Source organism: Engraulis encrasicolus, unplaced genomic scaffold, assembly GCF_034702125.1.
Source record: "Engraulis encrasicolus isolate BLACKSEA-1 unplaced genomic scaffold, IST_EnEncr_1.0 scaffold_53_np1212, whole genome shotgun sequence".
Lineage (NCBI taxonomy): Eukaryota > Metazoa > Chordata > Actinopteri > Clupeiformes > Engraulidae > Engraulis > Engraulis encrasicolus.
Genome location: NW_026945852.1, coordinates 289,835 through 306,736, shown reverse-complemented (window position 1 = coordinate 306,736; position 16,902 = coordinate 289,835). Strand labels below are relative to the sequence as shown.

Here is a 16,902-nt window from a genome sequence, read left to right as displayed (position 1 = left end):
AGCATTTTTAAGAAAAATAAATATTAAAAAGGTCTGTCAAGTACACCAGCAGCAGTGTGTGTGTGTGTGTGTGTGTGTGTGTGTGTGTGTGTGTGTGTGTGTGTGTGTGTGTGTGTGTGTGTGTGTTTAGTGCAGGTAGAAGGTGCGGTGTGCGTCTGTGTGTGTGTGTGTGTGTGTGTGTGTGTGTGTGTGTGTGTGTGTGTGTGTGTGTGTGTGTGTGTGTGTGTGTGTGTGTGTGTGTGTCAGTGTGTGTATGTTTGGGTTTAGTGCAGAAAGTGCAGTGTGCTTGTGTGTGTGTGTGTGTGTGTGTGTGTGTGTGTGTGTGTGTGTGTGTGTGTGTGTGTGTGTGTGTGTGTGTGCATGTTTTGAGTTAGTGCAGGTTGAAAGTTCAGTCACAAATGGGTAGATGACGTGACGTGTAAATTTTGCTGTCGCAGGCTCTTAAAATTAAGTAAATTCATGCTTTCAAAATTGTCAATGCTTTAAATGATTAAACTAATGTCGTTGTTGTGAAAAAGTAATGTGTAATAAATCCAGAGCTTAAATAAGTATACTTAATTTTGAGTCAAATGTCACATTTGTCCTATGGTGTGACTGAGGCACGCCTGGTTCTCCATATTAAAACATTTTTAAATAAATAATCAAAGCTCAGTCATTTGTCTAAACAACCCTGGCATGTTTTTCAAGGTGTCTATTTTAGCAAGTTGCAATGCTTAATTTTTTTCCTGTTTTTCTGAGACCGTATGGACTTATGAAACTTTGTCGCAGAAAATAATGTCCTGTGGTGTGACATCATTTTTTGGTTAATTCTGTGGATAATTATCTATTGTTGAAGCTCCAGCGGTACATACATTGTGACTTTAGACCCTTAAGAAGCCAATGGCAAGGGTGGATTTTAGATTTTTCTCTCAGAGTTCTTCAGTCAATCAATTATGTTTTGCTACCACAAGATGTATTAGTTTTGTAGTCCTTTGGTGTGACAGCCATAAAATACATTTTGACAATAGTGTGTATTTTTCATATTTTTTTCTTATGTAGATGTATGAAAATGCATCTTACTAAAGGTGAAATTGTATTTCAGTTGGCAACGACATGGCTTTAAATTAACTCAAAAGCTCAAAAGTCCTATGGTGTGATGGTAAAAGTCCTATGGTGTGATGATAAAAGTCCTATGGTGTGACACTTTGGAGTATCACACCAAAGGACAAACAGGTCACACCAATGGACTAGATATTTGAGAAATAGCTTTTAAAACAACTGGTAGTACATATTTTTTTGTTTTGTTGTTTGACTAGATAAATATTGTGTATTCAAATTACTTATTCCTTTATTGGCCTTTGGAATGTATACTTTGATGCATTGTTGATGAATATTTGCTGTTGATATTAGATACTGTCAAATGATATAAAACGTCATGAATGGTGCTTTGAAACCATAAAATATAACGGTAACAGTGAAGGAAAGATCAGTGAGAGAGTATATAGAGGAGTATAGATGAATAAAGTATGCTGTGGAGAGCTCAATATACAGCATAAATGTGCTGTCCAGCTTGAGATACCAAACAGGCACTGGCCACTACACACTACAGGTTCAATGGTGTGACAGTCATAGCATACCTACAAAAGTGTGATGGTCATTCCAAGGTCACCCTTCAGTATGAGTGTTATGAGCTCTGCAGGTTACATTCAATGACCACATGGCTGTCATTAAGAGTTATGATAGGCTGATAATCGACGATTCAAAGACTTATACGTAAGTGTAAAGTGTAGGTCCATATTGACTACAACATTATATTATGATCAAAAGACAAAATAATCATGTTGATATATTTGTTTCTGGCTCAGTTTTGCATTTCTGTCCTTTAGCGTGACATGAATGTCCTACGGTGTGACATGTTTTAAACGCTCAAATATTTGTTTGAGCTAAACAATATGTTTGATAAACACTGAATATTGCATTAGGGAAGAACAAATTATCGTCCCTGAAAAGTTAGTATAAATTCGGACAATTTTGAACATTTAAAAGAAAGATATCCCTGTTTTTCCTCGAAGGTTTCTAATAATCTCACATCTAATGGGAAAAAAAATACTCAAATGGTAATTTCTCATTAAATTAAGACTTTAAAAAATTGCAATAAATATGAAGAGTGTAACAATGTTCATAAAACTCCAACAAGCCATTTCTACATTACTTAATATATTTATTTCTTAACGTCACACCAAAGGACATATTTTCAGCAAATTGCTTTATCAACGTAAATAAATAATCAATGAATAGACCAACATTGTGACCACTTGGATTTTTTGAAAGATTAATTGCTGCACTACGTAGACATATACTTTTTTCCCTCATAAACAATGTTTTGTGAAAAAAATGTTTTTTGCTGCCTATCCGTCATCTACCCAAATATAGTAGTGCAGGTGGAATGTTCAGTCGCAGATATGGTGGTGTGTGGGGGGGGGGTTGTCAGTGGCCTTGCTGGCTAGAGGCTGACAGTGGAGGGAGAGTGGGTTGAGTGTTCAGCATCTTGATCGCTTGGTGCATTGTGCTGCTCGCCAGCCTGGTGGTACGGGAACGGAGGCGCCTGTACCTCTTTCCAGAGGGCAGGAGGCTGAACAGTTTGTGTGCAGGGTGGCTTGTGTCTTTGATGATCATCAGTGCTTTCTGGGTGAGGCGTGTGGTGTAAATGTCCTGCAGGGAGGGGAGTGGTACTCCAATGATCTTCTTCGCTGTGTTCACAACACGCTGGAGTGTCTTCCTGTTTTTCTCCGTACAGCTTCCTCCCCACACTGTGATGCAGTTGGACACGACGCTCTCTATGGTTCCTCTGTAGAATGTTGTCATGATGGAGGGTGTAGCACTTGCCTTCTTTAGTTTGCGCAGGAAGTAGAGACGCTGATGGACCTTCTTCGCCAGTGATGTAGTGTTGGTGGTCCAAGAGAGGTCGTCGCTGATGTGCACTCTAAGGAACTTGGTGCTGCTCACTCTCTCCACAGCATCGCCGTCGATGGTCAGTGGTGGCAGTTGTTTTTGGACCCTTTGAAAGCTGACAACAATCTCCTTGGTCTTGTTGACATTCATATCAGCAGGAGGTTGTTGTCTTTGCAACATCTGGCCAGCAGGTCTACTTCTTCTCTGTAGTGAGTCTCATCGCCCTTGGTGATGAGGCCCACCAGTGTTGTATCATCCGCAAACTTCACTAGATGGTTAGTGCTGTGGGTCGTTGTGCAGTCGTGTGTCAGCAGCGTGAACAGCAGGGGGCTGAGAACACAACCTTGCGGAGCCCCCGTGCTCAGGGTCAGGGTGCTTGAGGTGTTATTCCCTACCCGTACTGCTTGTGGTCTTTGCATCAGGAAGTCCAGCAGCCAGTTGCAGAGGGAGGTGCTGAAACCTAGTTTGTCCAGTTTTCTGATGAGTTGTTGTGGTATTATGGTATTGAATGCTGAACTGAAGTCAATGAACAGCATTCTCACATATGAGTCTTTATTGTCCAAGTGGGTGAGGGCTGGATGGAGGGCAGAGCAAATTGCATCCTCCGTGGATCGCTTGGCTCGGTATGCGAACTGGTAGGGGTCCAGGGTGGGGGGTAGGGTGGCTTTGATGTGTGACAGGACTAGCCGTTCGAAGCACTTCATGATTATGGGCGTCAGTGCTACAGGACGGTAGTCATTGAAGCATGATGGTGATGATTTCTTCGGCACAGGTATGATGGTAGCAGCTTTGAAAAGTGATGGGATGACTGCTTGCTCCAGAGAGATGTTAAATATGTCTGTGAAGACATCCTTCAGCTCTTCTGCACAATCCTTCAACACTCGGCCAGGTATGTTGTCTGGGCCAGCTGCTTTGCGTGGGTTGATGGTGGCCAGTGTCCTCTTCACACTGGCAGAGGACAGGTAAAGGGGTTGATCGTGGGGGGAGGGGGAGTTTTCTGTGGGTGAGTGTCATTTTGTGCTTCAAAACAGGCAAAGAAACTGTTCAGGTCGTTTAGCAGAGAGGTGTTGTTGTCACAGCTTCGTGGTGCAGGCTTATAGTCCGTGATGGCCTGTATGCCCTGCCACAGGCTCTGTGCATCTCTGCTGTCTTTGAAGTGTGTTGTTATTTTGTCTGAGTATTCCTTTTTTGCTTTCCTGATGCCCTGGGACAGGTTTGCCCTTGCTGTTTTTAGGTCAGCTACGTCTCCTGCTCTGAAGGCTTTGTCTCTGGCCCTCAGCAGTCGGTGAACGTCTCCTGTGAACCATGGCTTCTGGTTGGCCCTGGTGGTGATGTGTTTTATTTCTGTAACATCATCGATGCATTTTGTGATGTAGGAGGTCACGGTGTCTGTGTACTCCTCAATGTCAATGTGATTGCTGTGGGTGGCAGCTGTTTTGAAAATGTCCCAATCTGTGGTTTCAAAGCAGTCCTGTAGTCGTGAGATGGCTCCCTCAGGCCATTTTCTCACCTCCTTCTGAACTGGTTTGGTGAGTTTTGCCCTTTGTCTGTAAGCTGGCAGTAGCAGAATCGTTATGTGGTCTGATGATCCAATGTGGGGGATGGGCTTTGCCTTGTATGCTCTCTTCTGATTTGTGTAAACAAGGTCCAGGGTGTTTTGTTCTCTTGTTGGGAAGTTGACATGTTGGTGAAATTTTGGAAGTACTGTTTTGAGATTTCCGTGGTTGAAATCTCCCAGGACCACTGTGAAGGCATCTGGGTGTGCATCTTGTTGTTCACTGATGCCCTGATGCAGCTCGTTCAGTGCCTCGCTTCTGACGCTGTTGTTGTTGCTGGGTGCGAGGTAGACGGCGACTAATAGGATAGCGGATATTTCTCTGGGTAAATAGAAGGGTCGGCACTTGATGATCATGAACTCCACTCGTGGAGAGCAGTGCCTCTGTACTACCGTAGCATTATTGCACCAAGCATCATGTGTGTAGACACATATTCCTCCCCCTCGTTTTTTCTCTGCAAGGGCTCTGTCCGCTCGGTGGCACGTTAGTTGTTCCAGTTGTAAAGCCGAGTCGGGTATGCCGTCGTTCAGCCATGATTCTGTGAACACCGTCACGCAGCAGTTCCTCACGGTTTTGTTCGCTGATCTTAGTAGCCGTATGTCATCCATCTTATTGTCCAGAGATCTGACGTTTGCCAAGAGAATTGATGGTATTGCTGGACGAGTTGGGTTGGCTGCAAGCCGTGTCTTGACGCCACCTCATTTGCCCCTTTTCCTAAATCTGGAGCATCGCTTTCGGCGTCCCCATGTAGGCGAGGCAGACGGGTCCGATGTAGTCCTATGCCGCCGCAGAATTCCTAGGTCTTCCAGCGTCTTCGTTGGTACATCCAATACATTGCTTAAGTTGTCCATTCTTATCTGCAACAGCTGTTGCTGACTGTACGTGCGTTCCGACATAGTTTCCGACGATAGACATTTCGAAAGACACATTTTAACACAAATAAACACTGAAAGTTGGGAAAGCAAGGAGCTGCTGCAAACTACGTGCGCCGCGTCCTTAGACCTTCATCAGACCTAGACCTTCATCAGACAATCTCTTTCATTCATCTCAACACAGGCTTTTTCAAAACTTGGTTGACAGATAGCGGACCAATCAGGTCCAACGTTAGGATCACGTCACTCATTCACAGAAAGACGCAACCACAGTGGGTGCTTTAACTAGGCTATAGTGTACATCAGCGGTCCCCAACCACCGGGTCGCGGACCGGTACCGGTCCGCGGACTATTGTATACCGGGCCGCACAACATAGGCCTAAATTTAAAGGGGACATATTGTGAAAAAACACTTTGTTAGGGCTTTCCTACTCTTGTTTTGGTCTCTACTGGTCTTGCATACACTCCAGATGTGAAAAAAAATCATCCAGCCCCTTTCTGTGAGTCACCAGGCGAAATTTGACACCGCCTCCTGTGAGCCAGTTAGCAGTTCCCCACCTGTGTGACGTGATATAGGGGCCGACCAATGAGGGTGCTGCCCGGCGGTGTCCAGGCCTGCCCTCAACGGAAATCCCCACCCACTAATTCATGGAGTGAAAAACCTGCGTGTCCGCCATTGTTGTATCTTAGCTTCATCGCTAACTGGAACCGAGCTATGGCAAGCAAAAGCAAAAAAAGGTGTTTTGTTGTCGGTTGTGGGGAACCACACAAGTCTGTGCATCTTCTTCCAACTGACCAGAGAAAATCTGCGTGGCTAAATTTCATCTTTGATGGCAAGATTCCACCAACACTTGGAAAACAAATTACAGTGTGTGCAAACCATTTCGCTGAAGACTGCTTTGGAAACTTGGGACAATACCATGCAGGATTGGCACACAGACTTCGCCTAACCGAGGACACGGTCCCAACTATCCGTGATGTGTCGACAGGTAAAGGACCTGTAAGTATCTTCAAATGTGTTCCCCCTTCTAGCTACTGTAGTGGTGTGACTAGGTAGGTTACTGTAGTGAATGGTGTGGTAGGTGCTATGCGTAATCTTATGCTAACCAAGCCACTGATGTTTTCTTGTTTGCCAACCAGCCAACTTAGCCTACTTGTAAATCAGTAGCCCAAAAGTGGACTGCAAAAGTGTCTGATTGACGTGAAATTATCATACTAGTAATAACTACGAATAAAACGTTGATGAGCAGTGTTCTAGGCTGGTTGTCCAGACATTCCACGTCTCCTGTTCAGTGTTCACGGAGTCTGACAACAAAGGTCACAAATGGCTGCGAGCCAGATGATTATTAGAACTAGAGCTCTAGTTCTAGACGGATTCTCTTTTGGCAATATGGTAGTGAGAGCGTGCAGACAAGACCATAATCTCCCTTTTGATGTCTGGTGATAACCATGCAACTTCACTTAGTCTAGATAGCGCAGCTAATTAGAATGAAAATCTTGAAATTATAGCCAAATCTACATCTGATTCTGTCCGTCTCCCAAAGCCCCCTCCTCCTAACTTGATCGTCGTTAATTATCCGCTATTCAATATCCCCTCGTTGCAGTCCCCAAGCGACACTTCATAACAATTGTGTTTATGGCGATTGTTGTGAGGTGTGTCACAGGGAATTTCAACCTCGCTCAGGGCGCTTGCCCTGTCCACTTTATGTGCAAACGCAGTCTGATGCGCAAAAACATAAAAAAGAAAAGAAGAGCTCTCAAATTGACCTATGTAGGCGAGACATGATCATTTACCGTCATTGGAAGTGGTTCATATGTCGTGCCCATATTTTGAGCGATTGTTAGTTAGGATGAAAATCTTGAAATTATAGCCAAATCTGCGTCTGATTATGTCCATCTCCCAAAGTCCCCTCCTCCTAACTTGTATAATGATCGTCGTTAATTATCCGTTATTCAAATCAATATCCCCTCGTTGCAGTCCCCGAGCGACACTTCATAACAATTGTGTTTATGGCGATTGTTATGAGGTGTGTCACGGGGAATTTCAACCTCGCCCATGGCGCTTGCCTTGTCGACTTTGTGTTCAAACTAATCTGATGCGCAAAAACATTGGCTACCCAAAAAAAGAAGAGTGCTCTCAAGTTGACATATGTAGGCTTGGCGAGACATGGTATAATTTACCGTCATCTGAAGTGATTCATGACTCGTGCCCATATTTGTAGGCTATGTTTCACCTTTCTAAAGAATGTAATCGAGATAGAACAGCACGTTGTAACGGATAGGCCTAAACATGCTCTTTTCTTGATTTAGAGAATTCTACACACAAGTAGCCTGCCCCCATCATTTAGGCCTGATGAGAGTATAGTATTATAAAAATGAATTTCAAAACTAATAATCAATCTGTAGGCACTGTTCCTTTTGATTGAAAGCTTTTATCACAAGCAGAGTAGGCAGGCAGGCTATACATTGTTTTACTTGAGTGCAGCTTCTCAAAATGTCTGTCTTTGTACTCTCCAAGGCTCCAGCCCAGCCACATCTGATTCCTCCCACAAGAGAGGTCGCCTGTCAAACCACCAGAGAAACGAACCGCTGGCACCCAACTGTCCATACGTACACTTGGACCTCACTTGGACACACTGGATAATACCCTGGATGTGCACCCTTCAACTGTTCCATGCGGCTTGTAACCTATAAGGTATTAGGTATTATGTAAATACAGTGAGTGTTGTAAGCAAAGCATGCTGTGGACCAAACGGTGGCCCTGTTACAAGAGGTAGCCTTCATTTATGGTGTAAGTACAACCTTAGTACATTATATTGCATACAGTTATTCCATTGTACCTACTGAGGAGGGAGAAAAAAAGGAACAACCCAAATTTGACCCAGTCAGTGCCGATTCAGGCACATTGCTCTGTAGATTACTGAAGACCAGAGTCTGAAGGAAACTATGGCAGGTGTTTGTTTACATATTGTTTTACTTTGGTTAGCTTTACCAACCTATAACTAAGAGACATATGTTAGCCCTAAATGTAGAGAAAATAAATAGGTAACCGTGGGACCTCCAAGCATTTAGCCAGAGAACACACAAGGTGTAGACAGTAGCTCTAGTGTCATTTTTATTACGACTGTTGTCGGCCACAGCCATGCCACATAACCAATACATAATGATAAACCTCGCACTTCACATAACTTACCCTCAGCTGACTAGATTCCCCACTGCTTCCTTCCCCACTCCTCGCACCCTCAAAACTCGAACACAGAATACAGAACACAGAACACAGGCGTAACACAGAACACAGACTTCATGTGTTCTGTGTTACGTCTGTGTTCTGTATTCTGTGTACGGGTGTTGCGTATACAAAATGTTAGTACTCTGTACAATTTCCCAGACCCTATGTCAATTACAAAGCATAACTTTCAAGACTGGTGTAAACTGTAGTTTCAGTTTCTTTTGATTGAAAGCTTTTGTTACAAGCCGAGTGTAAATTATACTCTCATGCCATGTCTCTTTTCCAAATGTATGTGTCTTTGTCCTGTCTCAGTAACAGACCAGCCAGATCGGATTCAGCCAGAAACAGAAGTCTACTGTCGAACTGACCCACCTGTGACCTGAAGAATGGAACCTGACTGAAAGTGCTGACCTGGTATACAGCTATCTACAGTATGAGGTGAAGGCAATTTTTCTGAGCTCTCTGAAATGTTTTACTTTGTCATAACCATGTCATCCTTTTAGTGAGTAGTGTATTACAGCAGATTCATTATCAATTGCAGCAAGGAAAAGGCTTCATGGAATGTCAATTAATTACTTTGAGGGTGCCGACACAAATGAAAACGTTATATGAAATAGAAAAGGGGTGCATCTTTCAGCAAGTGTCTTTAGTCAGTAAACAAAAGACACAATGTAAGGTACGCCCCTATTTTATTACACCTGAATAGAAAAAAATAGAAAATGGAGATTTCTATTCAGGGCGTGCAGTCTACTTTATGCTGCTGCAAAGACTATGGCCCGTCCACAGATTCCCTCACTGAGCCTCCACCTCCCCTCAATTCAACACCAGTAAAGACCCATCGCCTGCAGCATCATCTTACAATTACAATTTGCTCCAGAAAGTGTATGTTTGCATCCCTTGGGAAGTGAAATGTTAATTGCATAGATTTTTGACTATTTGCATTGTATACACCACCATTTTCATGTTCGATTTTTCTCTTTATTTCCTGGCAGCCCTCCATTTCAATGAGAATGCTGCACGAGACCAGGCCACCACGTCCACAGATCCCCTCTACAGGATCCATTACTCCAATGCCATGAAGAGGGAGGCAAGAGTGAAGCCCGTATAAAATGAGGCAACATATGGTAAGTATTTCTTATTTTAATTATATAGAAAAAGTAATAAAAATAAGCCTTGTAATCTGAATTAAAACAGTTAAAACAGTATATTTACATAAGAAATTTACACTTTGAATAGTTTAGTAAAATTAATGTGAAAATACAGTAGAAATACAACATGTCTTTCATTGCATAGGATGCGTTGAAGACGTGGGCCTGAGAAGGAGGGGGTGATCACCAGCTGCATCTTCCGCTTCAACGCAGGGGAGGCAGTCTGAAGCCCATGTATTGCTGTTGACTATCTGGAAACTCCCGACGAACACGCAGGACGACACATGATGGAACCACGACTCTTATGTGGCGCCCAAGGAATCCCCAACACCAACTGACAAACATCCTGTACGCCAGATATCTGTAACGGCTACAAACAAAATGTGCTTTTAGATGACTTTCATAATAAAAAATGTTTTTGGTTTCTACACACGTTTTGGGTCACTTTGTATTTGAAGATATTAGTCATACACAAAATGTACCAGTCATAAGGCATTCTTACATTTCATTGGTGTTTACAATATGGCCTTTACTGATATAAAGGCATGATCACAAGAACAGGGGTGATAGTGAAAAAAAATCCTGAGCCTGTCTATAAGAATAACCTAATGGCTAATTATTATCAATGTTTTTATTTTGCAAACTCTGTCAAGCCTGAAATCAGATATCAAGCAGGCAACAATCAGCCCTGCAAGAAGTAAGATAAGACTGTTTGCTGAACGTGTAAAGTTGTCATACATTTGTGATATGGTAGAAGTAAGGAGTGAACATACTGCTCTATGCCCCGTAGCCGTACTGGTCCATGATCTGCTCTGTAGATGTTGTACATGGCTTGAAGCACATACACATTGAGGGACGTGGCATAAAATCCAGGATGGTCGATAACACACTGAGGCTGAGTGCCCTCCACCTGCTCCATGCGCCTTGTGACCTGTTAGGTAGTAGGATGATACAGGTAAGGTGAGTGTTGCAAGCAAATACTATGGTGGCCCTGTCACCTGAGGAGGCCAAAGTAGAATTAGCCTAGTGTGGTCAGTACTAACCAGCACATGATATTTGTTACAGTTACTACATTGCATCTAATGTGGGGATGAGACGTTACTGGGGGGTGCCCTAAAAATATTCCCCCTATTTAGCCAGTGCAGGATCACACAACAATCTAGCCTACTGCAGACCAGTTACTCTACCAAGGTATTGTGCTGGAAGGAACCCATGGCATGTGTATTATTATTTACTTATACTTTTACTTTGGCCACCCTTGTTTACGCTAACCCTACATGACAAACACCAAGAGATATGCTACACACCAAGTGATGGAGAAAACTAGTTACCTCTAGGACCTCCTGACAGCACAAGCTCTCGTGTTCAGTAGGCATTGCACCACAGTTCCCGCATCGGCACCTATGAAAGGACGAGGGGAATGAGTCAAATTCCTCCAGCAATGTACAGTCTAGGTGATCTCCTTGACCACGTCCCTTGTAAAGCTAAAGGCTTTTGTATGGTCATGTCATTGTAATTTCTAAAGTTGCTGTACGAAGGCACACAAGCTATTTGTCTTTCTGAAGGTTCCAATCCATACCATTTGAAATGATAGCGCCTATGAAATGGTACAAAATATCGCCTCGCCTAGCCTTTCCAGTCAAAACACTGTTCAATGTTTATAGACTATGGATAATAGAAATACAGAGGGATGCAATCATATTGTTTGGTCAGTATCTCTAATAGGACGATTACAGTAGGCTACGTTTACTCTGCTAGTAGCTGGCTAGCCTGTCTGCTGAAATTTGAGAGATCAGCGATGCAGATGGAAAGAAAGTACAAAATTGACTAACCATTCAGATACCGGTTTTGGTATTCGTGGGGATCTAGGTGCCTCCTCTTCCTCTTGTTCGGCGTCTGGGTCTGACAAGGGGTCAAGCACGTATGGCTGGATAATTGCCGGTCTGTTAAAAGCCATTGTGATTTGGTGGTGCTACGCTCCAGTTCTCTCGCGGCCAACCTGGCTGTTGGCTGCGCCGCAAGCCAAGACGGGGCGTGGCTAGACCAGGGACCGAGCAGAACCGCGCAATTTAGAAGTGACTGGCGCTGACAAGATTTCAAGCTGGCGAAACTTTGGTGTTCTGATGATTTTGAATAAATAACTTCATGGACGTGTTCTGTATAGCCCATAGACCAATTCTAACTGCTGAATGAAGGGATTTAATATGTCACCTTTAAAAAAAAAATCCTTAAGACATGCATTTGTTATGAACTGCAGTGCAGAACATCTCAAATATAACGTTTAGTATTGCCATATTAATATTTGCATTACTAGACGCACAAGTATTTTAATTTTCAATAACAAACTGTTCTATGTGCCTTCCGATCACTAGTTGAATGCCAAACGCGCCAGAAGCATTCTGCGAGGCCGCGCCCACTCTATATTTCCCTGCTGCAATCTAAACAGTGGATGACTGGAGTGTTGGCTGTCTTCTCTGGCTCTTTCTTTTTAAGGCTTTTGAACGTTGCGAAGCAAACTTTTGGGAGCTACTTTAGAAATCCACTTCTATCATTTGTTGCTATTTCAGTTTCGTGACAACAACGCTGTGTTACGAACGTAATTGCGTTGCGAGACATGTCTTGTGGTTGCAACTGTGACAGATTGGTCTACACCCCTCAATCTGACTGATTTTGGTCCTTTGTCTGTGATTGGCTGGCCCATTACTGGCAGGACTTTTATGTTGATAAATGTAGTTTTTGGATGTGACGTGGGTATCTCTTTCCGCCCCGCTGTTGTTTTGCCGGCAAAGGACGCCGGCTGGTGTGTGAGCTGCTGCTAGCCATGATCATTATCCGGTAGATTTGGTACCTTCAGGTAGGCATTTAATATTCATACTTTATGAGGTGTCCGATCGCCGTATTGTCTGAATTACGGGCCTGATTATGTGACTGCATTCCACTTCTAGCCATTCTTGCGTGGAACTGCACTCTGCTGTGACTGGTGTTCACTGCGCGCTGCCTATACTGCACCAGTGTGTTGCCCATCATCTGTGCCCTGTGGCAGGCCTGATTCGTGGTGCTTACGCTGGCTTGGAGTGGCCACAGTGGTTGGCCCCTGGGTTCCTGACTGCAGTCAGTGGATGGTAAGCTGGCATATGCTACGTTGATGTTGTTGCTTCGATGGTAACGATGACCTTAGTCACTAAATCTACCCTCACTTTCCTCAGTGTGTGGTCCAAATTGCGATTGTTCCGAACCACGGATCTATGATCAGGTTAGCGGTGCCTCTCTGATGCTGTAAGTATTCATTTCTTCCTCTTGATTGTCGCTGTCACCGATTACCTCTAGGCTAGTGAGTAATGGGTACCTGTTTGTTAACTTACAGGGGGATTGCTAGCTACACTCCTCGGAGGTTGCTGTTTTGTTGCCGTCACACTCTGCGCCGGTTCCGACTGGCTCCACCTGCTCGTCCTGTTTGTTTAATTATTTTTATTTTCTGGCCCATTTCTTGGGGACGCCAGCCTCCTCGCTGCGCACTGCGCAGGTCTAGTTACCTGTGTGTGTTGTGAGTGCGTGTGTGTCTGTGCGTCTGTATGCGTGTGTGATTGTCATCTAGGCACGGCACCGGAGGCAAGTGTACACCCCCTTCAGTCAACCTACGGCGGTGTAGTTCTCCCCTCTCTCTTGCTATACAAAAGTTAAGTTGCATCTAGTCATCACTGTGTATGCAAATTGTGTAATACATTAGTACGTGTCATTCTCGCTATTGAGTGTCTCTCTCCTCTCCTCCCTGGATAGGTATGGAGTTGCCATAGCGCGCCGGTCTCCGGGTGGTGGATTCCCTCACTTTTCCATTGCTGTGTGCACTTGGGTGACTATTACTATTTTGCTGCGTGTAGTAGTAGTAGATGTGTGTTTTCTTTTTATTTTGTGTGAGTACTATCTTTATTGTGTGTGTTTATTTTGTGTGACCTTTTCCCTAGTCTTTAACTATCCCTTTTCAACCGTGCTGCTATTGGTTAGCCTAAGCCTAGCTTTTCCCCCCCTTTAAGAGTGATACCATTGCCCTGTCTCCCCCGTATTGGGGCGGTTCGTACGAGTGAGTGTAGCCTCCCTTCCTCTCTCGCACAGGTGCCGTGCGTGCGTGTGTGTGCGTAGTGTGTGTGTGTGTGGCCTGTGGCCATATTGCTCCACATAACGACCCGCCTGTGGGCGTCTAATAGGGATCAGTGCAATATTGTCTGTAATATAATTCATCCATATTGTATTTTGTCATGTATTAGTATTTGTCCCTTTGCATCACCACTGTACATTTGCACATCTAAACTCACCTGACCTCAATGACCTGATGTATATTTTATTGATCTGTATTACTATTGTATTTGTGAGAAGAGAATAAACACGAACTTGACTCTCGCCTAAGAGTGCTCCGAACCTGTGTCCTGGTTTACTAATTTGGGGGGTAATTTCACTCCTAGGTTTCTTCCCCCACCCTAGGTGGCGTAGTCGTGCAAGAGCTGAGTTGAATTTAATTAACTGTAAACGTGCCACTGTTACAACTGGCGTAGATTTCGGCAGGAGAGCACTCTTAAGGCAGAGTTTTGCAAGTGTGTTATGTGCATTGAGTGGTGGTGCTGTTAATTTGACTGTTTTGTTTTTCTTTCATCAGGAGCGAGGAGCGTGGGCCGGTGCGGTTCCGGGGGTAGGGTTGGCAACAAAACAGCAACTTCCCATTAGCCATTCGAGTCTGCCCTCAGGTAGGGGATTGTTTTTGGTATCGGTGGCATCGTTGAGACGGAGGAGGAAATGCAGCAACTGCGAGACTTGATTGCTTGGTTATGGGATAGCAGTGAGCACCTTTGGCCGGCTAGCACGGCGGGGTTGGGGGAGCATTGTATATAGCATTGGATTGGAGAGCGGCAGTTAGGCTGCCGGGTCTCCACGTTTTACGCTCACTGGTTCCCCTCTGTACCAGAGGCTGGGTCCACTGGCGTGTCATTTTGTGATGGCGGCAGCTAGGCTGCCGGGTCTCCTTGTCTTACAGTTACTAGGTCCCCTCTGTACCAGAGGCTGGATTCACTGGTCATGTGTTGTGGATAGCGGCAGTTAGGCTGCCGGGTCTCCTTTAGTTGGATAGCGGCAGTTGGACTGCCGGGTCGTCATGCGTCATTGCAACTGGGTCCCCTCTGTACCAGAGGCTGGGTCCATTGATATTGTACTATTTGGATAGCGGCGGTTAGACTGCCAGGTCCCCATCTCTTGCTTTGTCACTGGGTCCCCTCTGTACCAGAGGCTGGGTCAGTTGGCCTTGCGTCATTTGGATGGTGGTAGTTGGACCGCTGGGTCTCCTTTAGTTGGGATAGCGGCAGTTGGACTGCCGGGTCGTCATGCGTCATTGCAACTGGGTCCCCTCTGTACCAGAGGCTGGGTCCATTGATATTGTACTATTTGGATAGCGGCGGTTAGACTGCCAGGTCCCCATCTCTTGCTTTGTCACTGGGTCCCCTCTGTACCAGAGGCTGGGTCAGTTGGCCTTGCGTCAATTGGATGGTGGTAGTCGGACCGCTGGGTCTCCTTTGGTTGGATAGCGGCAGTAGGACTGCCGGGTCACCATGCGTCATTGCAACTGGGTCCCCTCTGTACCAGAGGTTGGGCCCACTGGCGTGTTCCCCTCTCTTTTAGCCACACTAAGGCCTGTCTAGGTTGGTTAGTTCCCTGGGATTCCTCGCAGTGGGGAACCCATGATTTGAATCGGTTTGTCGTCGAGGCGCCGACACAAAAGGTGGGGGTAAATGTGACAGATTGGTCTACACCCCTCAATCTGACTGATTTTGGTCCTTTGTCTGTGATTGGCTGGCCCATTACTGGCAGGACTTTTATGTTGATGAATTTAGTTTTTGGACGTGACGTGGGTCTCTCTTTCCGCCCCGCTGTTGTTTTGCCGGCAAAGGACGCCGTGATCATTATGCGTTAGATTTGGTACCTTCAGGTAGGCATCTAATATTCATACTTTATGATGTGTCCGATCGCCGTATTGTCTGAATTACGGGCCTGATTATGTGACTGCATTCCACTTCTAGCCATTCTTGCGTGGAACTGCACTCTGCTGTGACTGGTGTTCACTGCGCGCTGCCTATACTGCACCAGTGTGTTGCCCATCATCTGTGCCCTGTGGCAGGCCTGATTCGTGGTGCTTACGCTGGCTTGGAGTGGCCACAGTGGTTGGCCCCTGGGTTCCTGACTGCAGTCAGTGGATGGTAAGCTGGCATATGCTACGTTGATGTTGTTGCTTCGATGGTAACGATGACCTTAGTCACTAAATCTACCCTCACTTTCCTCAGTGTGTGGTCCAAATTGCGATTGTTCCGAACCACGGATCTATGATCAGGTTAGCGGTGCCTCTCTGATGCTGTAAGTATTCATTTCTTCCTCTTGATTGTCGCTGTCACCGATTACCTCTAGGCTAGTGAGTAATGGGTACCTGTTTGTTAACTTACAGGGGGATTGCTAGCTACACTCCTCGGAGGTTGCTGTTTTGTTGCCGTCACACTCTGCGCCGGTTCCGACTGGCTCCACCTGCTCGTCCTGTTTGTGTTTGGTTTAATTATTTTTATTTTCTGGCCCATTTCTTGGGGACGCCAGCCTCCTCGCTGCGCACTGCGCAGGTCTAGTTACCTGTGTGTGTTGTGAGTGCGTGTGTGTCTGTGCGTCTGTATGCGTGTGTGATTGTCATCTAGGCACGGCACCGGAGGCAAGTGTACACCCCCTTCAGTCAACCTACGGCGGTGTAGTTCTCCCCTCTCTCTTGCTATACAAAAGTTAAGTTGCATCTAGTCATCACTGTGTATGCAAATTGTGTAATACATTAGTATGTGTCATTCTCGCTACTGAGTGTCTCTCTTCTCTCCTCCCTGGATAGGTATGGAGTTGCCATAGCGCGCCGGTCTTCGGGTGGTGGATTCCCTCACTTTTCCATTGCTGTGTGCACTTGGGTGACTATTACTATTTTGCTGCGTGTAGTAGTAGTAGATGTGTGTTTTCTTTTTATTTTGTGTGAGTACTATCTTTATTGTGTGTGTTTATTTTGTGTGACCTTTTCCCTAGTCTTTAACTATCCCTTTTCAACCGTGCTGCTATTGGTTAGCCTAAGCCTAGCTTTTCCCCCCCTTTAAGAGTGATACCATTGC

At 45.1% G+C, this 16,902-nt stretch overlaps 2 protein-coding genes and 1 long non-coding RNA gene across 4 annotated transcripts in view; 1 reads left to right on the top strand and 2 right to left on the bottom strand.

Moving 5' to 3' along the window:
- LOC134444386 (NACHT, LRR and PYD domains-containing protein 12-like) overlaps nt 1-16,902 on the bottom strand; it is a 109,853-nt gene that overhangs the window by 39,026 nt on the left and 53,925 nt on the right. The gene's annotated exons all lie outside the window — the stretch shown is intronic.
- On the top strand, nt 6,062-10,164 carry LOC134444382 (uncharacterized). 2 transcript variants are annotated; one of them, XR_010033947.1, is made up of 5 exons: nt 6,062-6,359; nt 7,878-8,054; nt 8,901-9,026; nt 9,581-9,712; nt 9,882-10,164. It is a non-coding gene; the product is annotated as an uncharacterized LOC134444382 (long non-coding RNA). The 2 variants fall into 2 exon arrangements; XR_010033946.1 differs by lacking the exon at nt 6,062-6,359 and having other exon boundaries at nt 7,735-8,054.
- LOC134444379 (P2X purinoceptor 7-like) lies at nt 9,941-11,708 on the bottom strand. Its single transcript, XM_063193714.1, has 4 exons — nt 11,569-11,708; nt 11,068-11,137; nt 10,510-10,667; nt 9,941-10,106 (listed from the first exon to the last, which is right to left on the bottom strand). Exons 1-4 carry the CDS (start codon nt 11,691-11,693, stop codon nt 9,941-9,943), a joined length of 519 nt encoding a protein of 172 aa, XP_063049784.1. The 5' UTR covers nt 11,694-11,708.

What these genes read in the sequence shown, in the direction of transcription:
- LOC134444379 (XM_063193714.1), bottom strand. Translation starts at nt 11,693, where the DNA reads ATGGCTTTTAACAGACCGGCAATTATCCAGCCATACGTGCTTGACCCC. An exon ending in CCAAAACCGGTATCTGAATG is followed by an intron (nt 11,138 to 11,568) that starts GTTAGTCAATTT and finishes GTCCTTTCATAG; the next exon opens with GTGCCGATGCGGGAACTGTG. An exon ending in CGGCTACGGGGCATAGAGCA is followed by an intron (nt 10,107 to 10,509) that starts GTATGTTCACTC and finishes TTTTGTTTGTAG; the next exon opens with CCGTTACAGATATCTGGCGT.